The sequence below is a fragment of the Diadema setosum genome, chromosome 8 (assembly GCF_964275005.1).
Source record: "Diadema setosum chromosome 8, eeDiaSeto1, whole genome shotgun sequence".
Lineage (NCBI taxonomy): Eukaryota > Metazoa > Echinodermata > Echinoidea > Diadematoida > Diadematidae > Diadema > Diadema setosum.
The window spans coordinates 18265487-18292932 of NC_092692.1; the positions used below are offsets into that span (position 1 = coordinate 18265487).

General features: G+C 39.3%; 1 protein-coding gene across 1 annotated transcript in view; it reads right to left on the bottom strand.

Annotated features, from left to right (window-relative positions):
- Positions 1-4450: 4450 nt before the first annotated feature.
- The window catches only part of LOC140231467 (kinesin-like protein KIF19), a 33089-nt gene continuing 10093 nt past the window's right edge, over positions 4451-27446 (bottom strand). The window contains exons 3-18 of the mRNA XM_072311597.1: positions 19821-19957; positions 18287-18412; positions 17342-17542; positions 16389-16646; positions 15788-15929; positions 15048-15222; positions 14161-14243; positions 13394-13581; positions 12836-12917; positions 11772-11903; positions 10466-10599; positions 8977-9116; positions 7729-8395; positions 6913-7060; positions 6399-6500; positions 4451-5759 (exon numbers count right to left, since the gene is read on the bottom strand). Of these exons, the coding sequence (XP_072167698.1) occupies positions 5578-5759; positions 6399-6500; positions 6913-7060; positions 7729-8395; positions 8977-9116; positions 10466-10599; positions 11772-11903; positions 12836-12917; positions 13394-13581; positions 14161-14243; positions 15048-15222; positions 15788-15929; positions 16389-16646; positions 17342-17542; positions 18287-18412; positions 19821-19957 (2897 nt within the window). The 3' untranslated portion in view covers positions 4451-5577. The remainder of the gene's footprint in view (positions 5760-6398; positions 6501-6912; positions 7061-7728; positions 8396-8976; positions 9117-10465; positions 10600-11771; positions 11904-12835; positions 12918-13393; positions 13582-14160; positions 14244-15047; positions 15223-15787; positions 15930-16388; positions 16647-17341; positions 17543-18286; positions 18413-19820; positions 19958-27446) is intronic.

Genomic DNA, 27446 nt, shown 5'->3' on the forward strand with positions numbered 1-27446 from the left:
AACTTGCATTTATGCATTCACAGCATACACAAACAAACACACACACACACACACACACACACACACACACACACACACACATACACATATATACCCTCACACACTACAAATACTTCAAACTCAACAGGTTTTCCTGTTTTGGAATGTTCTCTTTATTTACATTTGATACATTTCTTTTTTCATTATTATTTCATAGAAATATTTAAGCTACTACAGATGCTTAGAATAGAGAAACATGATCCTTCATACTTTTGTCAACTCGGGAATGAAGTTTGTTGATCCTGAAGTCTACAACTACAGTTTACCTATGAAGGGCAGCATTTTTATTGTGACCGAAAGAAGAACTTGGTGCAATGTTCAGCCTTAATGTCACATATTCATACAATATATTTGTTCCCAAGGCAATTCCAACATTTTGAAATGAATTCTGAATACACATACATATGTACACAAGTTCAAGGTGTCAGATGATATTACGGCACTTTGTCAGATGAAAGCAATGTTTCTATGACTTGAGAAAGAATCACTTCAACATGCAATTAGATGGTATGCCACTATGAATTGTCTCATGTAAAATTTCTATCATTCAGTACTGTTGGAGACAGTGTTTTAGTACAAAGACAGGATTAAATGGAAGCAGAGATGTGAAGACCAACTGATGAAAAGACAGAATTCATATCGAGGAAGAAAATGAGGAAATGATAATGACTGGAAGTGAGAAAATCTTTCTTTCTTTTCATTTGACAGACACTTACTCTCATGAGTCCATCCATCTAGGAATCAAAGCTGTGATTTAGCTAATAGTAATTGTCTAAAATTGCCATTTTATACTAGAAAAGAAAAGGTATTGTAGTAAATGTCTTCCTCTTTTTTCACCTTCAGCACATACGATGAAGCCACAGCATCTAGGACATAAGTATCCCTTGTGCGTGTAGTCTTGTTCTGTTGTATAACACATACACATGAATGGTGCATGCAATTACAGCTGATATCAGAGGTATATAGTTCATGCAACACAGGAACAATCATGCTTTGTTGTTCAAGCAGGTTTCATGTGTGATTGCTACAAGAAAGAAGAATGCATACTTTCAAGATGCTGATCCCCCATCAGAGCTTTCCAAAACGAAGTTCCTTTTGACCGTCAATTTTTTTTTTTTTCTTGACCAACAAATCTTTTTAAAGGTTGATCAGATCACTACAGAGAATATGAGTCATGATGGTGACTAAATGAGACAAAGTTGAATAATATACCAAGACAGAATCATAAGGAAATATCACTTCTTGACCGACTTACGACTGTACCAATATGCTGTATGCAAATCATTGTATGAAGTCTCATATCTAGCCTTCTAGGATTCCTTTCATTGAACTCTTAAGATATATTCTTCAACAGAAGGACTGCAAAAAGAAGTGTATACCATAGCAGGTCTTACCATTTGACATCATCTTTAAAAATTGTGGCATAAATTCACAGTTGGAATGTACATATTGGTGGAGCTCTTGTCACTGAAAGTCACCATGCCCTATCCAATGTTGCACTGTTCATCTCAAGTGCTCTGTGATTTTAAACCACATGTACCATCTCATACTCGCCCGAATAGCCATGTATTTTCTGTTTTAGTAGATATTTACACCTCTGCTAATGGTTTATGTCAATGTGGCCATTCCCCTAGGCTGAGTAGGCATTTGAGCGACAAGTTCCTTAAAATCATCAACAACTCACAACGACATTACAAGAGTCATGAAATGTTGATGACTGCCACAGGGTACAGTCACTTGGTTATGGCGATGTGCTCTGTCCAACACACACAAAACTATGACGCATTCATAGAGTAAGTAATGCAAACATTAACATCGCCATCTACACTGTACATGAACGGAACCGACCATGGTATTTCTACAATCCTATACATGGCACATTCAGTCAGTCTGAACCTACATAACCCTTTCCAATGCACATTGAAACAAACTATGATACATATCAATAATAAATCAGCTTACATATTTCTGCATGTATGTATTTTTCAATCATACACACTTTTCACTCTGAGTATTATCTCTTTTGTTTTGTCTGTACTACAACACATCAGAAATTCTCAACTACATACACAAGCACTGGAAATGAAATGAAGTAAGCAATCAACATGTATTACCATGTTTTGTCTCCAATATTTAGTCCAATATACTTGTACGAGGACTGCCAACCTGCAATTCCTCTACCATGATGACAATAACAACAAAAATCACTGAGCATAATCTATTTGGCACCTTGACTGAAATCAACGACTACCCTCTGAATCCTTCCAAGACAGTATCTCCTCATCTCCTTCTCAACAGACTCCTGTACATTGTTAGTGTAATCGTTAGTTTGGATCAGATACAAAATGTAACCAACGCGATCCATCAACATCTCTAACACTCCCGCCATATTTTAATAACTAGCTGAAATAAATATTTCTTGCTCTGGGACACACACTCGAAGAGAGAAAGAAGAAGATAAGGAAGAGACTACATCATATAAGGCACTAATAATGTCTGTACATACAGAAAAACATGAAAAAGATGCAGTTGTAGAGTGATTCTGCCACACAAAACAGCTACACAAAAGTTACACTAAATCAGTACACAGACAATTTACCCTGAAGGTAGAAAATCAACAGAGTATAATGGGGCTCTTACAACTGAATTAAGCTCTTTGTAACATCATAAAATGGGTCACAATAACTCACAGAATCTTATGTCTAGAGTGGATAATGGAAATGATAAATTAAATATTCAAGTGAATTGAGGGGGAGAGAATCACTGTTATTTCTCATACTTGCAGCAGCTGGTGGTATCACTGCAATTACAGTGCACTCCCGTTCTAACGAAATGCTCGAGACCGGCAGTTTTCTTTCATTATAACGAAATTTCGTTATAACCGAACAAATACAATATATAACGAAAACAAGGAAACCACGCATTGCTGAATACTCATCATACACTGGAAATCTATGTGAAATGGGATGGGATTATTGTATTACAATATTAAACGCAAGTTCCCCTCAAAAACTGTGCGTGACACAAGGAGCGAACACACAGTGATGTGAAGCATTCGCCCGTACAGAGACGCTACTAATGCCTGTTCCGCTACGTATTTTCGAAAGCAATTCGCATTTCGTTATAACAGAGCACATTTCTTTTGTTTTTCTTTGTCAGTGGCGCTCGGAAAAGACTTCGTTATAACGAAAATTGCGTTATAACCGTCTTCGTTATAAGCGAATTTTGTACCATAACACATTTTGGGACCAGAAGTTTTACTTCGTTATGACGAAATTTCGTTATAACCATGTTCGTTGTAACGGGAGTGCACTGTATGACACATGCTATTTTGTTACTAAGAGTCAACTTTTTACCAAGTTTGGTGAAATTCATAAGGGCTGGCAAAAATAATGCTACTGCCATCTGTTGCAAGAAAATTTGTAGCCCTCTCAACTCTAAAATCACATCAGAAAAGGCACAAAAGCAGAAATTATTTTGATCCAATATCGGGCCCATCTGAAAACGATTCATCCGTAAATCTTGTCATTCCGTTCTGTGTTTCATAATGTCAAAACTCATCATACTCAGTTGAATTTGCATGCATGCATACTATGCTTTGATGAAACAAAGATGTAAAACATTAAAAAAAAAAGCAATTTCCACATCAGTGCTTCAATAAGATTTGGCTCTGTCTATTGACTTCATCTGGACAACCTTCCAAGTTTCTGCCTTACTTTCCATCAAAGTTACTATCAACACTGCTCCCTAGCTCCGATCAAGCTAACACCAAATAAGCAAATACAATGTGATACCTTCTTCTAAAACCCCCATGGTAGTGTCTATTAAAGTATGTCCAATGTTTGATCAACGGCTGGCAAAATGGAAAATATATGTTTGAAAGTTGAGAGGCAACATGATACACATAAGTCCTATACAGTTCAAAGTCCAATTACGTGAAACGCAGATTCCTAATGCTGAACAATGATTATGGAAAACGTGATAGGCCAGGATGCACATACACACCCTGTTCAGAAAATGTACAAATACGTAAACCAGTTTCCTGGGAATCGGACCAAGATGACATCTTTGTGAAAGACTTTGATAAAACTTTACGACGTGTAACAACTGCAGACAAACTGCTATAACAGATATGTTCTTCTGCAACTCCCATCATTTCATATCATTAAATGACATCCAGATCTGGAGAAATCAGCTCGCATTGGTGGAACTGTAAGAACACATTTCGGTTCAATCAGTGAGATTTACAAACTGAATTCAGCGGACAGCTGCAGGTTACTCGGGCATTTATAAGAAATGAATCACAACCATGTCATGATTACAGTTGGTCACCAAAAGCCTGTGTTAGGAATATCCTGATTATTATTCGACATGATCTTGTGATACAGACATTTAGGAGCCTGTTTGTTTTTTACTTCTATATTTAGATGGTTTTCAGTGGAATTTGATCAGACAGCTATAAAGATGAAATTTTTAAAAATACAAGAATGTCAGTGACTATTCTTATGAAATCAACACTTGTTAGATATTTACAACTGACATCTGATCAACTATAAAGACATAATTATATATGTATATACATGTACATTGTATATAAAGGCAATCATGAAATATGATATTCAAATACATCGTAGGCAAGAACAAATCAATTTTATTTTCCCAACTTTCTTACAGATAGGCACTAAAACATATACATGGCGGATAAAACTATTTCAATAAAATTTGTGTAAGCTTGGAGCTTTGATTTGCTGGCAAGCTGATAAAAAGTGATCCAATCAAAAAGCAGGAATGATTTGAGTGCCATGATTGAACAAAAGAACTTGTCAGAAATTGAAAGACATATTGTTCATTTACTTGCTAATACTGATAATATCCAAATAAGTTGAAAATGAAAGTAATAATCAGGGCTCGGTACGATGGCAGCAACTGTGATTTGTTCTGTACATTTCAATACCACTATCAAATTATCTCTGAAATATCAATTTGGCACTACAGGTGTAGCACATATTTCTTGATTAGTAAATAAATTGTGATGTCGGTGATACTCGTAAACACATAATCTTGGGGGATTTAAGGTAAGTCTCTAAGGTGAATTCCTATTCCTGCCTCTTGATGCTGTATTCTATCCTCCTTATATATATATACACAGGTTGTCTCTGAATCCTTGCAATCATCCAAACTCTGATTCCACACAGTGGAACCATCAGCTACTGCATTCCGTGACTTTACAGGCTATGCCGAAGGAATCCGTCCAATCATAAAAGTGCAGACTGCAACATCCACAGATGGGTGTGTGGTGCACGTACCATCAATGAAACAATTTCAGGTATATCATTCTAGACATTGTAAAACATATTAGAAAACAAAGCAGCTGGCCAAAACTTCAAGGTATTTTTCATGCATCCACTGAAGTGGGTTAAAATACAAGGTGAAAGTCTTCTCTGAACCTTGGAAGGCAGTTGTAGATATAAGTAATTTTGCAGTTTTCCTACATGCGTTGAGCGAGAGGTAAGCTAGTGAGTTGGGCAACGGAGAAAATCAGAGGCGCCTCCCGACCGAAACGTTCTTTCGGGGCACTGCGAGTCCAGAAATGGTGAGGGAGCCCCGCCTTACGTGGGAAGGGATCGCCACGGGCCTGACGCGGGATTTGGGGCCAGCAGGGACGGGCGTGCTGGACTCCGAGGAGTCATGGTTTGGCAGCTTTCCAGTCGGTTGAGAGCCTTTGAAAGAGAGATGACAAAATCAGTCTTTGTTCAAATAGAGTATGGACGGACACACAAGCTAATCATACATTCAAGGTATCGGACTGATGCTATGATCACAAGATGGCGTGGTGTGAGCAAGTCCCAAATTCAAATCTTTCTCCCCTCTTCCATGACTTACCAGTTTAATCCTCCTTTCCTTTTTCATTTCAAAACTATACAACACACTCTAAATCATTTTCCATCCACAATTTAATTATTCCACTACAATCATTAGCTTGAAACAGATCCAATTTGGATACATATGCGTGTTGTAGCAAAATCAGCCTGTCCTCAATGGATTAATGGGCATCAATCTCATTCTACATAAAACAAGAAATTGATAGTGAATCCTCGACAACTTGTGTAGCTAGGTTTATGCAATATTTTCTTCTTTGTTTCGTTTGGTTGTTGTTTCTTATTGAGGGGTGCGGATAAGAATAAGAGGAGGCCTATTCAGCCCGAGTCAATTTTTTCATCGCGTGAGAAATACTATGCCAAAAAGAAAGCATGGGTCACGTAGATATAAAAGTGCTAGTGTTGCAAAATGAGGAAGCAGGATAATAGACTTTGGTGACAGGGTTTGTCTCAAGAACTCTGTGCTGGGATTCCACCCACCTTTGTATCTCCTGACGACTGTGTGACCTTTGCCCTTTTCAGCTCCAATCTGATGAACTGTGGTGGGTGGGGTGCTCCTGTATTCACCTATGTCTTGCTCTCCTGTGAAACAAGAATGGGAGAGCCATGAAATTAATGCTCGTAACGTATGCTCGTTAGCACAGATGAACAAATGTGTAGAGTTAACTTCATTAAATTGATTGATTGGTAATCTATTAGTTGCTTCACAATACACACTGCAAAACTGTGGGTGGCCACTCTTGAAATACACTTCTATTCATCATCTGTGAAAATCATGTCAAGAATATGTTCATCAAATATTTAGTCTTAACAAAAGTTTGCATGTTTCACTGCACTTATCACAGGTGATATCCTCTTTCAACAAACATGAAAGCAAAACAATGTCTCACAACATTTTGATATACTCTCCAGTACTAAACTTGGACATCATACTGTGCCATAGCACCCATCCCGGGTTTGTGTTTCTTCTATCATGAATGTAATGACCTCTTACCTGCATGGTTGACTTGTGGATATCGCTTAGTTGCCTTGGTACCCTCGCCATTGATATTGTAGGGGGTAGACTGGGGGATGACCCGGCGGGGTGGTATCTTACTGACCGCCCCGCCTCGTCTACCTGTTGCCTTGGGAATGTATGACACCTGAAAGATGATAGACCAAGATAGATACAAGGGATGTTGATAACATGAGACATCTTACACAAGGTGTTCCCTTCTGTAATCCTTATTTTTCACAAGATTTAGATTGTCATTTGCACAGGTATCAAGCAGCTAGAAATTTGTCAAGCAAGTAAAAAGGAGCATGTGTTGAAAAGATGAATGCAAACAGAGAAAGCAAATGTTACACTGCAGTGAAACATTGTGGAAAATCAGAGAGGCATTAAGAAATACTCAGCCATTTTAGTATCACTACATTGTCTAATATCATACACGGTGGGAACTCGATATTGTGACAGAGTTTGTTCTTGCATTGTATATTCCTTGTAGCTGGTATGTGGATTGGAACAAATGTCTTTTTTCTTTTCTCAACCTCTTTCTTTCTTCATGACCCTTCTGAAGACATAAACAGATTTTGACAAGATATCACATCACACAACCCAAAGGAAGCAAACACAGAGACAGTAAAGACTAACATCAACTTGTATTTCTGGGTGCATGAACAGAGAAAGTAAAGACTAACATCAACTTGCATTTCTGAGTGCATGAACACAGACTAGACAAAGATATGCTGGATCCACAGACAAGCTGTTCTCTAATTAGCAAAGAATTGATTAATTTGTGAGGGGATAGCAGCAAACAGAACTACTTACTTCAAGAGAGTTTCTGCCTCGCCTCCTATCTGCCAAGCTATTCCTCGAGTATGCCTTTTGAGAAGGCTTTCGGCCGGCAATACTCAGACTGTCTGCACCACCATGTGACCTGGTTTCAAATGACCGCACTGAGGACAGGTCGTCCTGGTCACTCACATGTGATCCAATGGGTGAGCCGGCGAAATGTGTCCGGCTGACCTGCGAGAGTCTACTGTGCGTCAGCAAGCTTTCGTGGGGGTTCCTGGGCTCTGTCGTCTCTGTGACAGTCCGCAGCGCCATGAACCCTCCGCGCTCCTGCAAACTCTGCTTCTCGGGCCTCCCAATCTTCTCCGAGGCCTTCTGGGATGTCCTCTTGCGGGCAGCCACGGCTGCAATATTCTTTGTCCGCTGGATGATCTCCTTCCGTCCCACATCCCCTTCCGACTCGCTGAGGTTAAGTTCGTGGAACGACCTGACGGGGTGGGCCAGCACTCCGTTGGGAGGGGTGTACGGCCGCTTGGCGGGGTGCCGAGAGCCCCCAGCATTGCTCAGGTCCACAAGGCTCTCATGCTTCGTGATGGGCGGGGTCGTAGGAGACTGGACCATCACCATTGGTACAGATCCCTCTCTCAGCTGGCGAGTCCTGGGACTGGGCTGGAACACCCTGGGCTGACTGTTGCTGGGTTTGCTATGTTTGGAGAGAGATAGAGAGCATAGCTCACATCATTAGTAAATCTTGACACTTTTCTCGCAAAACAAAACCAAAAAGTTGTATTTCTGATGTGTAACTCCTGGTTTTATCCCATGGGCAATGTTTTACCAGTTATCCTTGCCCTGTAAACTATAGGCCCTACATAATGACCGTAGCAAAACTCTAAACTCTGCGAGAGTTCTGAAAAATGCAGTTGTCTCACGTAGAACACACCTTGCATTCCCAGAACTTTGTCACTACACAAATATAGTTATGCTGCACATTGCATATAATTGGATGCATGACATAACTATTAACGAGGGGTGTGAGAGAGTGCTTGCACAAAAGAGTCTGACAAAATCTGAAACTTGGGAGGGAAAAAGGTTTGAAGTGCCTTAAACAGTGTACATTTCAATGCATTTGAACTGTAAAAAGTCTGAAAAGTGGGTTTTGGGCACAGCTAAAAAGTCTGAATTCAGATAAAACTCTCAACTCTAACCAACCAAGTTAAACTCAAAGCACACTAAGGAGTCGATCGAGGCCATCCTGAAACTTTTCCTACTTCTATCTGGACTTACCTCTCAGGATGCGAGTGCTGTGGCCTCTTGTGTGTCTTGCTGGTCTGTTTGATCTCCACTGACTCCTTCTCAGGCGAGTTACTGTCCTCCCTCTCCTCCTGCATCTGTTTCAACATCTTGAGGTTCAGCGCCGACTTGGCCTGAAACAAATCAAAATAGAGTTGAGAGAGATGACATCTCATGTCAATGTGCTGGAACCCATATAACCAACAGGACTGTTAACCTCTACACATCAAAAGACATACTGATGCATGGGATAAAAAATATACATACATGCTTTGAAAATAAAAAATTTGCATTTTACTTATTAGTTTGAATTTTGCTGATACTAGATATGCTAGATCTAATTTCAGAAAAAAAAATCATGGCAAGAGCACATTTCCCTATTTATTTAAAAAAATAAAAAACAAGAAAGCCTAGTTATTGTGAAAACATATTATTGGCAGCTACACACTTGAGACCTTAGAAATGAGGGCCATCTGCAGGCAAGACAATGGTCAAAGCGCAATTATCACTAAGCCACCTCATTTATAACACAGGCCATATTAACCCTAACTAGGCCGGGGGGGGCCTCCGAGGCCCCCCCCTCGACGTTCCGCGCGATGTATCGCTAACGCGAAAAGCTATCGCCGCGACGTTTCATGACTTTTTTCTTTCGAGTCTCCCGCATCTTTTGACACCAAATTTGCGATGCCCGGGTGCGCGGTTCTGAAGTAGCGCATAAATATGTACGTGCATGTCAGACCAAAAATTGCTCAAAAACGTGAATTCGTGTACAATTTCAATGCAAACTGTGCTTACAGGCAGATTTCTTAAAAGCATGATTATTTTGGGGTTTTATTGATTAAAATCAATTATTAACATATTTTCTTGTTCGGAACAATGTCGCGGACAAGTTTCATAGAAAAAACAATGAAAAACATAAAGTCGAAAAAACAAAGAAATACATAAGAAATTCAAAAAACAATAAAATACTTAAGAAATTTTTTCTAATGGCACAATTTTTTTCTCTTATATTTGCTCACGACACTAAAAAGAATATTTACACAAAAAATGTGCCCATTTTGAGCTTTATTTAGTGATTTATACCAAATTGTCTGATTTCATGCATCATTATGCATAAATTAGCATAATTTAGCATAAATGATAATTTTTTTTAAAATTTAACTTCATGGTACTTTAGATTACGTCACAGGCAATGTGTGTGCCAATTTTCATCGCGATCGCGCGGTCGACGGCTGAGATCTGGAGGGGGGGCCTGGGAGGCCCCCCCCCCCCGGCTCTATGATCTACCTAAATAGCCCGGCCTAGTTAGGGTTAAGACAACAACGCAAAAAGAAGTGAGGGATATTGTACAGCTCACATATCAATCTGCTAATGAAGACAATTACTGTCTGTGCACCACGCCGATCACAGGAGTATGTAATTTTTGAAGAAAAAGACGAAGAAGAAGAAAAAAGAAATGTGTCTAATAAGACGAGTGTCTCACCTTGAGTCCCTCCATGTTATTGTGGTGATGCATAGAGGAGTGTGCCCTCATGTCCTCATAGAGATCTTCATTGACCCCCATGGCATACTTGTCATACAGCTCATCCAGCTCCATGGAAACGGGAAGACCATGCTCTACACAACAACAACAACAACAAAAATAACAACACAGTAAAGATCATGTCTGTCACCATGGCAACAAAATAGCTTAGTTTCATCTGATAATTCACAACACATATATGAAATCATCTGCTGGTGACACAACATGTTCCTGTGACAATTGTTCCGTTCATATTTTCTCAAAGGACTTAGGGTTAGGGTGGTAACAGGGTTTTAGATTAGGTATGATGTGAGGAATAGGCTTAGGGTTAGAATTATGTTTGTGAATAGGTTTTATGTTTGGCTTAGCATGCAACAATTGCTCCCATTGCAACAATTGCTCCCATTTCTCATGGGAGCAATTGTTGCAGGAGCAAATGTCGTGGAACCTATCTGCGAGGAACCTTTAATTTCAGAATACCTGGAACTTGACATGATGGTTTCTTAGCCTGATTTTATAATGATCATCCATAAATGTAACTTTTCATCATTGCAAACACAACAAAAAGAATCACATGCCTGTATGCTCTCTGCTGCTGATTGTTTAGTTCTCAAACTTTATTAGTTGCAGTCATTGTTTTCAGCAAATGCTAGAAGTTTTGAATCGAAAAAGGCCTTGCACTTAATAGCAGAAAATGAAAATATGCAAAAAATGTGACATAAATTTTGATATATTTACGCACCTTATTTTGATAAATAGGCCTGTAAGATAAAATGTATTTTTGTTGATGGAAATGAAATTCAGTTGAACACACTTCACAAAATATTTGCAATTTGCATCACATGAAATGAAGCTACAGAAGTGTTGACATGTGTGAGCACATACAGGAAGACACAAGGTAAAAATGTGAGAGCTTGCATTCTTTAGCAAAGATTCCGTTCAACTTCTCCCTTGTCCTGCTGTTTAAATCTTATCACATTATCAGATGCCCTGTGTTCTTTCATTTGTACAAGGAGTCCTGTGATTATTGACAGTACATGAGTCTTGCTGCAATAGCCATCTATGTACACCAGGGGGCATGTAATGACTCTCTGGCAATCTCTATAAGAGACTTGCGAACAAGAGGACTACAGAGCAATGTTGCAAATGAAAGATCAAAATCTGTCCTTGGAAGCAATCCCCAATGCACACCTGTTGGAAAAGAAGTTTGACTGATTTATCACCCCCTCCATGAGGTAGGACAATTGTATGTAGAGGGAGCCCTCACCTGAAATAATCTTGCGCTGCTCGCTGATGATCTGGTCACAGACCTGCTTGTGCTTCTCATAGCGGACGATGATACCCTCCTTCTGTTCACACATGTGTCTGTCCATGAGAGCCCTGGACTTGAGTTCAGTGTCTGGGAGACGGAGTGGGTCAAGGAAAAGTAGAACTCTGCCAAAAGAGTAAGCAAAGTTAACTTGATCCCCGAGATCTTGATGAAAATCATAAATCAGAGGGACTGTTTCTAAGGGAGGCATTGTATTGTAAAGGTTGTCAATTATAAGATGTTTGCTAATCCTCATATCGCTTCTGTAAACCCTCCCACAACAGGCTCTTGCAAGCGGAGAAGACTTTAAAACATCTACAGAATTCTTTCAGCCCACTTCCTGATCTTTGCAAAGGAGTCATACCGTATCATGCATTGGTGCACATATTTGCTGATGGGAAAAACTATTTAGCAGGCCTACATAGTTGTGGTTTACGAATGTACCGCAGTAGGCAGCAAATGAATATCAATTCAATCAAAGAACCATAATGTCTGCCCATTGATTCCATTAGAGACACATAGCACCATTTACAATTTCTTATGGTTAATGAAGGACCAATATTTTCCCTCACACAAAAATATCACAGTAAAATGACAATGGCTTGTATTTCCTGTTCGTTGTTTCTTTGTTTCTATTTGCATAATTTTGGCAAAAATGCCTCACATGCAAGTCCCCCATGGTTACACCAAATTTCTACTACAGATTGTACTCTACAGAATGCTAACCACATTGATCAACTACCCGTGGGCCTAAACAGCAAGACATATAATAGCAAGTCTTGTTCTCTTTTTTTTAATCTTTCTTTTAAATAAAGAGTTTGACTGATGGGAGCTCAGCATGACTATATATTAAATAGTAGTATCATGTCTGTGGCTTGAAATGACATCTGTGAGCTACAGGGAGCATGCCTCTATGCAATACAACAAACAATTATTAATGAATGACAAAGTTCATCCCACACAAACCTGTGTACGCCCAGAATATTGTAATCTCTAAATGACAAGAGATAGAAAAAGGATACTCTCAATCTCAAGCTCATGCACTTTGCATAGCATCTCCAGGAGTTCTCTCTGCTCCTCACTGGTGATCTTCTTTGGCAAGACCTGTAACCATGGCAACAAAGTGGAAAAAAGTGGAGATAAAGAGTGACAGAGGTAGTGAATGTAAACTTTAATTCAGTATATTTAAACCTCATTTATTACACTTACAAACCACAATATACACAAACATAGTAACACACATACAAAACAAACCTAACAAAGAATCATGCTGATTTGAGGTCAATAAGTTTGTTGAATTTTTAAAGAATCCCTACTTGCACTGCAACCCCAATTACTTTTGAAATCATGAGTGAAATAAATCAATCAGTTTAATGAAGTCACTAATTCATTTCTCTGACCTGGGTCCTCCCTTTCCCAATTAAAAAAAAAAAAAGGTTGGTTGAAAATTTAAATCGCTAAGGCTTTGTTTTTAATCCTACGCTCTGAACCTATTCCAACAAGTATGTGGTAATCAATTCCCTCCACACTTGGACTAACAGCAACCAAAAACAGAGACAATTTGGCACTCTTTTCCGCACCTCTTCCAGGCTTGTTGCTGCCTGACGGACATTCTCCAGTTGCTTCTCCAGCTTCTTCCGTTCAGAGTCCTTCTTCTTGCTGGCCAGCACGGCCGTGGTCAAGCTGTCCCGAGCCGTCACAATCTCCTCTGGCTCTGGTGACTCAAAGCCGCTAATGTCCGCCTCCAGGTCCTTTTCCAAGGCCCGCTCTGATAGATTTTGATAAAAGACAGAAGAGCATTGTTAGTATGTCCCTGAACATGGCATAAGACAAAGCATTTCTTTTAATGTATTTTACCGCATGTTCGTGTGTGTGTGTGTGCAATGTATAATGTAAAATACAGAATATGTAGTAATTAGAGTACAAATTAAAATTTTTGGCCATTTGTATTCTTATGCACAGTCAAATGTGATTCATTACACATACTGTTTACACATTCCTAATAGCACACTCCCAATTTGCTACTTATTGCGGTTATAACAATCAAATTCAAAGAACTGAAGTAAATCTACTTTTGAAATCAGAGGCCCAAACTCAAAAAGTAATTCAAATGAAATCCATGGTTTAGATTTAGCCCATGGATTAAAATAAGCACAAAGTAGGCGTACCTTGCACGTGTATACGGTACGTATCATCATGCCTTCATTATTTGATGCCTGCCTTAGCATGCGATGTATCACATACATTCACACAGTCAAAATTTTCAAGATTCGTGGACTAGATTCAAAGTGTGAATCAAGAGCCAGAGTGTTAAGCTGTGATTGAGAAGCAGTCCCTCTGTACATACCTTTTTCCCTGTTATCCAGACTGGTATTACTCAGGATGTGAGCTTTATCCCTAGCATGCTGCCTTATCTTCTCTTGCTCAAAGCTAGGAAGGAAGAGGGAAAAATACATGGTAATATTGTGAAAAAAAAGGATTATGTAAATTGACAAGACTTCTTTCAATTTACAATGTGGTAGGTCTTGATTATCTGACAATCTCTTCATAATACTGATTTGTTTTTTTCCCCATACTCAGTTGACTTTTTCTGAAATGTCTTTTGTTCTCATTGTGTTCATTTAGTACACTTTCTTCTATTTTGGGGAAGGAAAAGGGTCAACATTGGGATGCATATTACACAGTTAGACCAGGTAAAAGGTAATAACAGCTTCCAATGACATAATGCACTCAGATAATCATACAATACCAAGAGTACATATACAACTATCGGTATTCATCATGAACCAAATAATTACAATTAGAATTATGGTAAGGTGTGGGTTGCAATACTCAAAGCTCACAAAGAGGGGAGGAAACAAAAATCAATTGCTATGTACTGTAAAAGTGGATATTTTCGCACGACTAATTTTTTGCGCTAGGCCGGGTCAGAAGATTTTCGCGTGTTTTTAATTCCGCGGAATCAAGACATCACGCACAAGAACGTATGGCAAGCAAAAATATTCGCGTGTTTTTATTTTCGCGCTAGTTTCTGGTTGCGCGAAATGCGTGAAAATTTCAACACCGCAAAAATTTCCACTTTTACAGTATGGGGAAATAATGTGCTATTGATGGAATTTCTCCATGAAGCTGTGACCAACATCTCCACATCTCGGACAGGAAGAGGGAAGGGAATTGCCACAAGGGAATCAGTCGAATAACGAAAGTCAGAGGTCAAAAGATGGGTCAACTCACTCGGCGACGATGGCCTGGTAGCGCTCGGCGTCCATGGAGAGCTCCCACGTCTCCTGCTCCACGTCCATCAGTCTCTGGCGGATGCCCATCTGGGCCTGGAAGTTGGTGATGAGCTGGTGCCGGAGGTTGTCCATCTCCTCCCGGCTGTGCTGGCTGGACAGCTGACCCAAACCGGCTGTAAGACAAGGTCACAACCAAATGACTCATGTCAGTGAACGGGAAATTGCCTTTAGTTGCAACAAAACATCACACTGTGGGGCATCTCAGACGTGAATACATTCTTCTTAGTAGTACATGGCATAAATTCTTGCGGCAAGCAGTTGCTGATTTCAGATTCATGATCTGGAATTATATCCCAATAACATAAGTTGCAACAACTGTAACTCACAATTTTAGCAATCAGTGTGGTAACAGGTTGAAGTCAAGAAATCTGATTCTGGCAGCAGTAATTCTTATTGAGGAATTTTACAATTACACAGCTCGTCTGTGCACATGACACGTCCTCTACAAAACTTCAACCTGAGAGGCACAAGAATTGCATCTCACAGAAATTGTTTGAGATTCATCGAACGACAAGAAATAACACAAATTCAAAAACACATTTTCATTTCTCCATTCAAAAAAAAGAAAAAGAAAAATGAGGTGCAGTTCACTGTAGAATACGATACACCTATCACCTTAACATCATCACCCTAAGCTGAAATATTTAACAAATGTAGGGCCACATCCTGCAAACTCACAGTGCATGCTCTCCGTCTGTCGATCACTCTTCTGGTGCTCAGCAATCTTTCCCTTCAGTCTCTCTATCTCTTGTTTCAGCTCTGTGATGATGTTGGTATACTGGGCGATGTGGTAGTTCACATTCATCTGGTTGGGTTTCACCTGTCATTGGATAAGAAGGTCACACAAAAAAAAACTGATACTATAAAATTTTCAAAATAACATCAAATCTACAAATATACAATGATATACACACCTCAGTAAATTCTAATGGCCCTGAAGTTTTTATAAATTATCAGTTCATATTTTTTTTTGTGTGTTTTTTTTTTTTTTTTTTTTTTTGTCTACAACTGCTGTAGCCCACTTATAGGATGATTCATGGTGTTTGGCCATGAGTGGACTGATTTATAAATGCAGTTTACTGCTTCTCCTAGGAGAAAACAGACTCTCTAATATCTGCTCGCAAAATGAAAAAAACAACAACAACAACAACAAAAACCAACAAGATCTAACTGCAAGCAATATTGACAAGAAAGTATCAGCACAATATTCATAATCCATCGCAGGTTTGATTAAGCTCAATTCAGTATATTCAGCAAAGGGCTTTAACCCCAAACCTACCTTGAGTTTGATCTTCTTGGCTCTGTCAGCATACAGCAGTGTATTCTTCGACTCCTCAAAAAGGTAGTCTGCGGGACTAATGTTGGCAATCATCACGGTGCGGCAGTTCCCCCCGAGGGAGTCCTTTAGGAGCCGCGTCAGCTTGCTGTCGCGGTAGTTGACGTACTTGCCTCCAAGGCACAGGGCGTTGATGCAGTTCCCGAGAGCAAGGAGGGAGCGGTTGATGTGAGCGCCCTCTATCATGCGCTTACCACGATTCTGTGCAGGCGGAAAGGTAGTCGACAGGGAACGGTCACTATTGGTGTGTACTTGCAAGATCAAACTCAAAACGTTTGTGGTGTTAATACAACTAGCACACACAAATCTAAAAAATAATTCATATTCACATATACATTGTATTCCTCAATGATTTGTATATAATTATCTATTCCTCATTAATTTGAATTTCACACCTGGTACACTCCAAGAGACAGAAGCATATCCCCACGTGAAAATTTTAACTATTAACACCTAATGATAAACTATCTACCAGCAGAATGAAATAAATTAAAAGATAAGTTAAATATCATTTTTCTTCAGTATGTTTCTCATTTTTTTCTTTTAAAGAAAACAACATCTCATGCTATTCACTGGAAGCGTCTATGGTTGCTGCTGTCAAACAATCCACACATAGGAGCTTCCTAGAAGCAAAATTTATCCAATGTCTCAAAACAAACAAAGGTTACCCCAGAGAATTATATGCAGTGTTGCCACTCAACGATATGTGGTATCTTTCCTTAATTTGTTGACTTGTTGTTGACTGACTAGATACTTATTATTCCAGCCATTACGGATATGAATGTTGTTTCTCCAAGGGTGGGGTAAAATATTTCTAGAGACAAAGAAGAAGACAAACTTCTACAATGAGACAGAAAGTCAGACATGAGAATGAAAAAAAAAAAATCCAGTCTTACCTTTGTCTGGGACGCCCTCTCTGAGCCAGCGAGGTCAATCATGAAGAGCTTGCCGATGCGGATGGCCTGCATGGTACCCCGCACTCGGCTCCTCTCCCTAATGGTCACCTGGAGAACGGCATGGGAGCGGGAGGAGGTCTTGTTGGCGGCCGTCGGCTCCTGGGTCCGCTCCTTGTTGCCTTGCATCAGGAGGTTCATGATCTATGGAAGATATCAAAGTGGGAGAAAAAATTAATAAAAGTGATGGACTTTGTTGTTGTGAACACTTTCTTGTTCTGTGTTTACTTCTTCACAGTTTATCCAAAATTGTTGGTTGACTAGAACGGCCTCTGAAGAGTGTGACGGAAAAAGAAAAATGAACACTTTCGTCCATTATATTAGTTTCTATTGCTCTGTAGAATAAAGTCATACTGTAAAACAAGGAATGTTCACGTGCATTTCAATTTCACGAATTTCGCGAGAGGCAAGATTTGTGAAATTAAAATGCACGCAAAAGTTCTTGTCTACACTGTATGCATTGAATGTTAGAGGCAACTCGCGAAAGTTTCATGCTGCAAAAAAGGCTGTAGGCTGCAACTCGCAAAAAATTTCACGCCGCGAAAATATCATGTTTTACAGTATATCTGCATATTATCCCATTTTTTCTTTGTATCCTTCTCTTTCACATATTAAATAATATAACATATGTTGGTCATCTTCAGCTGTGAGATATTATTGAGTCTTCTAGGGTTTCTAGAGCAATATTACTTTACACAAAACAATGGATTCAGAATTTTTTTATCAAAAAAATCATCATTACATGCAAATACAAACATACATTAAGCAACAAAAGTAATACATATTAGAACATTTGCCCTGTAGTTTCAAAGTAAACATTTTTTTCCAGCCTTCATCCCTCTATGGAGACTGAGAAGTTATTTCAACTATTTAAGCTTGAACACTGACCTCTGTTGTTGAAGTGGTGGATATCTGCTTGATGCCAGCCACTTGCACGTTCCCTGAGGCATCCTCCCTGAGATCGAGGAACCCCGTTGATGGATTCAGCAGATCTCTGATCATCTCATTGTAGATCTGGAAGGGAATAAGTTTGTAAGATGAAGGACAATGAAAGATTAGGTGGGTTCATACTGAATACGATGAAATATTTTGGACAGTGATTTGTACTACAACTGCAAATACATCATGAAACATATCGCAAAATACCAAGGTATTTATGGAGATAATCCAAAGTTGGCATGAATATACATCCCAGATTTGAGTGTGAATTGTATCAAGAGATACCACCGATCATACAGTGGTATATTCTTCAAGTGACCCAACACACTTCCTTCACACTGTAGGAGATATGCGCATACTCAGTGATCACCCCGAGAGAGGTGTACTTTTAGACCACAAATACCATGGTATTTTGTGAATGAGGAATGGTACCTCATGAATTACCAAATCCAATCATAATTAGCATGTGTAAAGTGACAAAAAGTAACTTATGTGTCAACTATCAGAATAGCTCCAAGAAAATTGCAGATCAATACCCTGTGGGCTAATGTGAACAGGAATATGAATTAGCCCACTAATCTGTGAAAGGGAAAACATCTTGAGCTTCGATTTCAATCAGGCTGATGTGAAATGGCCTACAAACAAGAGAAAGACCATATGTGACCCGCTACAACAAAATGGTCCTAAAGTCGCGCACGGTCGAAGCCATGAAAATCGAGTTTGAAGTTAGAGCATCAAAATTGGTCAAAACTTACGATTTTCTGAATTTGACATATCATTAGAGTCTGACATGTCTTCTATCATCTGTCGAAATTTTGAAGCAAAATGATGAAAGGAAAGACCAAATAATAGCGTTTTTCTGGGCCATGTTTTTTGGCGTTTCAACGAAGCAGAAACTGGTTTGAACATTTGGATTGAGCGCCACACAAAGGCTCCGCCCCTAACAACGACCAGCGTGATCTCATTGGTCAGTTTGCCGCTTGCCGCTAACCGAAGCGTGAAGCTCGCACACTGCCCAGTTGACTGGTGCGTGCTGGCGGGGTTCGCTATGCCCAGCCGGCCCAGCCGCTTCTCCTGGCATCCTGGTCACTGATTGGTCGGTGAGGAGACCGCCGACGCTGTGTTTGACTGAGCATTTCGGGGGTTGCTAGGGCTTACCTTCTATTGTCCGGAGGTGAATACTGACTGCGTGTCCCGTGATCGTGATTGCGTCGCAAGGAGAACTTTTAGGGCGCTTTTCTCGAAACTGTGATTTCCCAGACGTCTTGACATGCTCTCTTTTAAACATCGATATCTCCGCATCCGATTATTTTTATAAGATGTGTTATATATCAATTTAAAGCAGAAGATTAGGGAATTGTGTCATGCAATTTTCAAATAATCGACCTCGCCCGACTTTAGGATCATTTTGTTGTAGCGGGTCACATATTCACACCATAAACAAACAAAAAGATGAAATACATTAAAGTGTGGCATCACATACCTCTAGGTAGGACATGGTGACATTGAAGATCTTCTCCTCTTTCTTGGACTCCATCTCCGTAAAGAGATCGTTGAGTGCCCTCGCCATGATGCCAGGTTCGTGGTCCGTACCCAGCATGGTATACGTCTTCCCTGCACCTACAGGGCAGAAAGGAGACGTGAGGGAGGGGTATTAAAACCATGTACAAACACACACAGACACACATACACACACACAGAGCCTGCTTGCTACAATTCACAGTCCCAAACTCGATTCATTCAATCGACGCAAATACACTCTCACACACGCACACAACTACCAGTGTGAACACATTTTGCGGCACATACATGTACCCAAACACAACCATGAAATGACATTGTAAATGAAGAAAACATTAGGAAGAGTTATGACACCAATATTGCAGCTAAAATGAAACAATACACAGATACTAAATGCAAAGTTTGCAGTTTACCAATGAGACAAATTCTATGATTGTGATTTACGTTTTTACTATCATATGTTTAATACATTGATGCATTGTGTATAATTTGAATGTGATTCTGTGATCCCGTTTAAAAAAAAAAAAAAAAAAAATCTTTGAAAGGCTAATGGCAAATATATCAATGTACTGTATTAACTGCACTCACAGCTCAACAGTATCAACTGCTGAAATTCAACAATACTGATGGTATATAAACACCTTGGGGAAAGTCTAAATAGCTACAACAAAAAGGAGAAAATACAGGGGAAAAGAATAAGGAGACCATTTTTACCACTCAAATGGATTATGGTGGAAAAAAATGGAGAAAAAAAATTCTACTTTGACTGACTGCATCCTTTAAAACAACTGTTATACCTTCAAACATTGAACATATAACTCTATGAATTCAACATTTTTTTTTTGGTCAAAAACTACCAACTTTCACCTCCACATCAAACTAGGCCAATTGCTCACACAAAGTGAATTACTTAACATTGTAAATACGTATTACGATAATGGACACTGTGATGGGAACAAATTAAAATGCTCGGTGCTGATTGGCTGGAGCCAGCCATTCTGCCACGACAGACGAGGACACAGGTATCATCATCCCTCTGCGCTCATTAAGAGTCGCGACCTTAATAGCCAGATATCAGGGCTATTTGTCTTCCCTAAGAGCCTTCTCCAATGGTTTCATGATAAAAGGCTGACAAGGTTTGCCTATCCAAGGTTTCATCCTCCAAACTGGAGACAATAACAGACAAAAGCCTCATGTAAATTGCATGGATACAACATCAAGGTTTTGACTCTCACCTAGAGGAGTTAATACACTTCCAGGACTATCTACCTGAGGATGAATTGGAGTCTACATTTAAAGTTTGACTATCACAAGTTTCACAGAGACTCAAACTACACTGTACCCCACTTTGGGTGGGAGATCTCTCGCTTTGAGGTGACTTTCTCAAGTCTCATGCTCTCCCCCTCCCAAGTTTGAATTTCTCCCGCCCTGGCTACACGTCTCCCGATTAAGATGTACTTTCTCCCACTTAAGATACAGTATTCTCCCGCTTTATATTACTTTTATCATGATATACAATGTATTAAAAATTATGGCTAAGATAGTACCAGAGTGCACCATACTTAGGAGCTTCAATGGGCCCTGGACCCCGGCCTCAAGGGATGTTGCGCGTCACGCTCGTGATGTGCGCTATACCAACAAACATTGATGTTGTGCCTACAGAACTTGTATGTTTGCAAAATCAGAGTCTCCCATTTGCTAAAGGGTTTCTGCAGGAGAATAATCCTTACTTAGATGGTTTGGGTTGGAGTCTCTGGATACTTGGTATCTTCTTTGTTTTTTTAGCATATGGAAGGTCTTTATGTGTGCATGTTATGCGCCCTTTACATATTGTATTTGTGTAAGAAAAGAATATTTTGATAAGCTATTCTGCTCTCTGTTTGAAAATTATGGTAACTGCACAAGCCATGAAAATATTCCCCTTTGTTCTGTTTTTTTTCCATAATTAACTTCCAAGCAATGTACATGGACACATGGTATCATACATGTACAGAGGTTTTATGGTGTTAATAACGTGACTGGATGAATAATGAATGCATTTTGCACGTGCGTAATTGAAAGATATCTGTTTACAGTGTATATAATGCACAGATGAATGATGCCATTATGAGGTATGAATGCAAAAACAACCAACTAACTGACTGCACATTTTTTTCTCTTTCTGCCATTATATAACAACCTTGTTTTGGGGTAACTTTTTCTTTCCCCTCAATGACGTGACGTCAAAAGATGCAAAATTTAATTTCTTCGCCACACCTGTCTGACGAAGCAATAATACCCTCGTTTAATCAAAATATGACGCCAATGTATCGAGTCAGGTGTTTCTGCTGGCCTGGTACTCCTTATGGCAAAGGCTGGCTGACGCAAGCACCTCATGTATGGGGGCTATCAATGAGAGCGGGGTAAGCAGCGCTCCCCGCCCCCAATGCGCGTCACTTGCTGTGATTCCATCACGCACTGAGAAACACCTGTCCTGCCTAATGGCGGTGGCAGAGCAGAATATGACGTGCACACACCTGCCCAATTTGCCAGCACATTTATGGAGGGGGGGGGGGAATCTTTTTGTTATTTTGTTATTATAATTGTGCCTCAATTTTTCCTTACCATTGTGTGTGTGTGTGTCGCATTTACAATCTACGCCTACTCTCCTGTGCAATCTGGGTAGTGAAATGGAAACTCGCTCAACAACATATATGGCTCATCTCTCTCGGAAGGTTAGCTGACAAGTAACGAGAGAAACGAGGCGGCCGGGTGTCTGGTATATCAAAGCAGCCGATGAAAGCTGCTTTTGTCCGCGGCATGCTAATTACTTTATGGCAAGGATGAAAGAAGGGCAATGTTGTGATACATAATATGTGACGCGACATGTCCAAACTCTTCCTCCATTTGTTAAAAAAAAAAGAAGACGAAAAAAAAACACCAACAGGCTGATGGCACTGAATACCGGAAGAAAAGAGTTGGAACGTCCTTAGCTCTCTCTCTGTTTTTAGCTCTAACCTGCTTTCACCTCAAGTTGTTTGCTCAAGCTCTATGTTTTATTATTTTGCTGGTTGCCTTGGAGATGAACACAGGCTTTAAACATGGCAACACACACAAAAAAAAAGAAAACAAACCTAACGACTCATTCTACACTTTGTTTTGGAGTAAAGAGAGATGGCGTGCCATTCAAACATAGCTTCCATTCTCATTTCCATTCATCTATTCATTCATGGAGTGCTCAGCAAGCTCGATTTGATAACAGGAAACTACATTGTTCAACTGTTTGACAAAGACGGGTTCTCATACATATTCATTTGTATCGGTATCACATTGCCATGGCAATAAACACCACATGAGCAAGCCAATCTCCTTTTGAATGATTAATCACTCTGTTTGGAACGAAAACACACAATCGATCACCCTGAACTGAGGTTGGACGACTATTACCGGCCATTCAGATTCTTGAAGGCCTGCAATCTCATTTTAATACATTCACAGTGTCCTCTTTCCCACGACTGAAATTTAAAATGTAGTAACAGATACAGATTGCTCTCAAGTTTTTATTTCTTTTTTTCAAACTTATTGAACATTTCACATTCACACAATATTTAAGTTTGTTTTTTTTTAAGGAAGGAGTTTGCATGGTGGTTTACATAGCATATGCTTGGGTTTTTCAAAACCTTTAAGTTGTTTTTCAACCTTGGCTAAATGATGCATGTCTGACAAAGAAAGTGGCTTGGGTGACCGTAAGTAGCAAATCATTTAAACTGTCAGTACACATTGCGCGAAGTTAATGATGGAATCATAAAGGGCTGTGGTTACTATCTTGTAGAATGTTCATATCCCCCTTGTGTTGCATGGAAACGTAGCAGGACTGGACAGGAAAACAGTGTACGCAAGACATTGTTGCCAGGAAATGGCTGTGATTGATATATAAACAGCAACAACAACACACAACAGTGATTACTAGACACAGAGAATCACATTCTAATGTGACAATGTGTACATGTTTGTTAAAGCACACGCACACACAAACACACACACACACACACACACAAAACATACCCATGCTATTTAATCTTATTAACGATACTCCTCTAAAATTATTTCTATCTTTAACCCTATTCTAACTGGGGGGGGGGGTCAAATTGACCCCCCCCTCGACGTTTCGCGCCACGATTCCGCAACGCGCGAAAATTTTGCCGCGTCGTTTCATGACTTTTTTCATTGAAGTCTCCCGCATATTTTGAGACCAAATTTGCGACGTCCGGGTACACCGTTCTGAAGTTATGCAATGTTTTACATATGCATGTCAACCCGAAAACCGCTCAAATTCATGATTTCGTGTGCAAATCCAATGCAAACTGTGTTTTTTTGTTTAATTGATATAAATTAGATTATTTCAACTTTTAACATTTGAAATAAATCAATTCTAATGTAGATAAGCTTGAAAAAGTGCCTCCAACAAATTTTGGCAAAAAACAATAGAAAACAAAAGATCGAAAAAACAATAAAATACATAAGAAATTAACAAAACAATAAAAAACAAAAGAAAATTATTTTGATTGCACTATTTTTTTTACAAGAAAATTGTTTGGTGTGTCTTGAGGAACTCTGACACAAAAATTTAATAATCCTTCAGTCCTTTTGATGGAGTTATAGGCGAAAATATGATTTCATGCGTTAATTTGCATAATTAATTTATTAAAAAATATGAAATCAACATTTTTCTATTGTATGACCATGTAATCTTGTAGTTGACATCCGGCTCTATGTTCAGGTAAAATTTTGCGGCGATCGCGCGATCGGCGGCCGAGATCTGAAGGGGGGGTCAAATTGACCCCCCCCCCCAGTAAAAACTTGGTCTCAAATAGCCCAGTTAGAATAGGGTTAAGCCATACTTCTCATCTTCTCAAAGGAAAGTGCTTTTTAAAAATAAACAGATATCACAACTTTAAATGTACATACAAACACTCACAACAAAATGGCTAGAAAATGAAATAAAAAGACATCTTTTATGCCGTCAGCCTATCATGCTACGATGGACACCGTCACAGGAAACTCTTCACTTCAAAGACGAATCATCAAGCATGAACAATTTTAGATTGTCGAGCTGCTATCTGGCATTCTTGAAGACTCTATCATCGTTGGAGAGCAAGGCACACACACATATTATGATTCTCTGGCGAGACATAGTATACTCAATTACTAATATGTGCGGAGACTTTCCCCTGTCTGGCTAGTATTGATTTATGCCAAGATCATCAAAATACCGGTCATCATCATCAACCCTGATATTGAGAATTTATGAATTTTGCAAGACATTGGCTGAGAGCAAAGTCTCCTTGATGCCGCAAATGTTTATGTTCCAATCCAAATCCACTTGAGGCTGTTGCTGAAGGAGGAAAAAGGGGGAGGGGGCAGACAACTCAAAGGTCTTCCTCTAAATAGCATGCTACCACTCCTGGAGTTTAGCACACCAATGACGCACTTTCGGTTGCTTATGAATTCATTTGCAATTACCACGGCAACATACATAGTTGCTCCTAAGTCTAACCATGAGAGGTAATTAATATGACGGCACTGTGTTTTTAGAACCTGTCTGAAAGCAGGAGATATTCATCAGGGCAGCGTAGGGTGATATCTGGTTCAGTATCAAGCCTTGTTTGAGGATGAGAATCAAATACTATTGTGTGTGTGTGTAAGCTGTATGTATTTCGGGTCACGCACCAATTGATTAAAAAAAAAAAATTTAGGTCGATCAAACATTGCCGATTGTATATTGTTTATACATTCAAGATGAATGCTTTTGTCATGTGAAATTATAGAAATCAAATAAAGATTATGGAAAAACAAACAAAAAAAAGTGTAAGGTATTTTGTTTGTCATCCAAGGTACTGTAATAACACTACAATTTTTTTTTGTAACCTTTACATTTTGTTGCCCACCACAAGCATTTCACCTCATGGCAAGTTTACCATAATAGCTATCAGTCCGAGCTCGCATTAGAGGATTTGTTTGAAGCATCTTCTCCCCTTCTGCATCTATTTTTCATGAGAAGCTACTATAAACCTCTGAGAAAAGCTTCTTCACAAACAAGAACAATAAAACCAATCAAGAAACAGAGAAAAAGACAGGGAGGAAAAAAAGTAAAGTGCAAAAAAAAAATGGATGACTTGAGACTATCTGGGCAAGTGCTTCTGCTATTCCAAATTTGTGCAGCACTTTCACAAAATAACACTTAAAAAAAATCATTTTGACACATATGATGAGAAATTGGATTAGTCTGCGTATTGCCAACCACTCTATCAAAAAATTTGCTTTTTCAATTATTTTCCATGTAGCGACTAAGATCGTACAGTTAATGTTCTGTTCTTCCCAACTATTATGAAATTTGAAAGCACACAAATTCAACTTATTGAATTAAATCTTGAGAGAGTATCAGTGAAGACAAACACCACCTGAATGGTTCCTGGACTCATTGTTGACAGTGTCAATCACAGATTGTGGGTATTTAAGACCAGCATTCATGCACTTCTCTGGTTGGAGGTTTTATGCAACAGCATGGAGTATTTCAACCACTCTACACACACCATATCATTCACAGGCAAATAGAAAGTAAAATATGAGACTCACACACACACACACACACACACACACACACACACACACACAAACAAACATTCTAATGACAGGCTTCAACTGGGGATATGATAGTCTGCTCATGGTACAAAACTGTAAATGGGCATATGCCATTATTTCTTTCCGAAAAAAAAAAACAAAAATCTATATTCATTGAAAACCATCAAAAAATATTTGAATTCAGTTTTATAGTAAGTAGAAAATTAGGATTCATATAGTGTATAGGAGCATACGCAAGAGTCTAGGATACATGTAAAAATCATAGAATTTCCCCATTAAAATAGTGCGTGAAGTACTATTTGTCCACATCCAGTTACTAAATACACAGAACGGGCATAGATATCCCTAGGGCCTTAAAATGGACTTTTTCATTTGTTTTACCATAAATTCTCTGAATGAGCGTATCAATTATATGCCCGTGCCTTTGAAATGTATCCCAGTTGGATAGAGTGAAACAATATATGATAATATCCCCAATTTAAGCCCCTTATGAGAAAACACAAGTCCATGCACACAAACACAAATTTACAACACTGTCCATGTCCACAAACACACAACTTTTACACATTTACCAATATGTATTTGTATAACAGGTGATTTACAAGTATACAGGGCAATTAGAGTGCACTAGGAATGTTCCTGAAGTGCTCTTAGAAACTCTGTATGAAAAGACAGTGGAGTGCTTTAAAGTTTAGGCCCCTCTTAAGGTTAAGTATGTACAGAAGCACTCCGGAAACGCTCAAAAGTCCCTATAACGATTAATGGTCACCAACATTTAGAGCGCTCCTGAAGTAGTATGCGGTACGCACTGTGCACACAGGCTACTGTATATGCCGAATATTTTGTGAGGTTTCGCGAATTTGCGAGTCAGGTGGTAATCGCAAAACTAAAAGACGCGCGTAAATGATGACTCTGATCTCAATATGAATGTGACGCACACGTATACACTTTCTCCGTTCAGTACAGT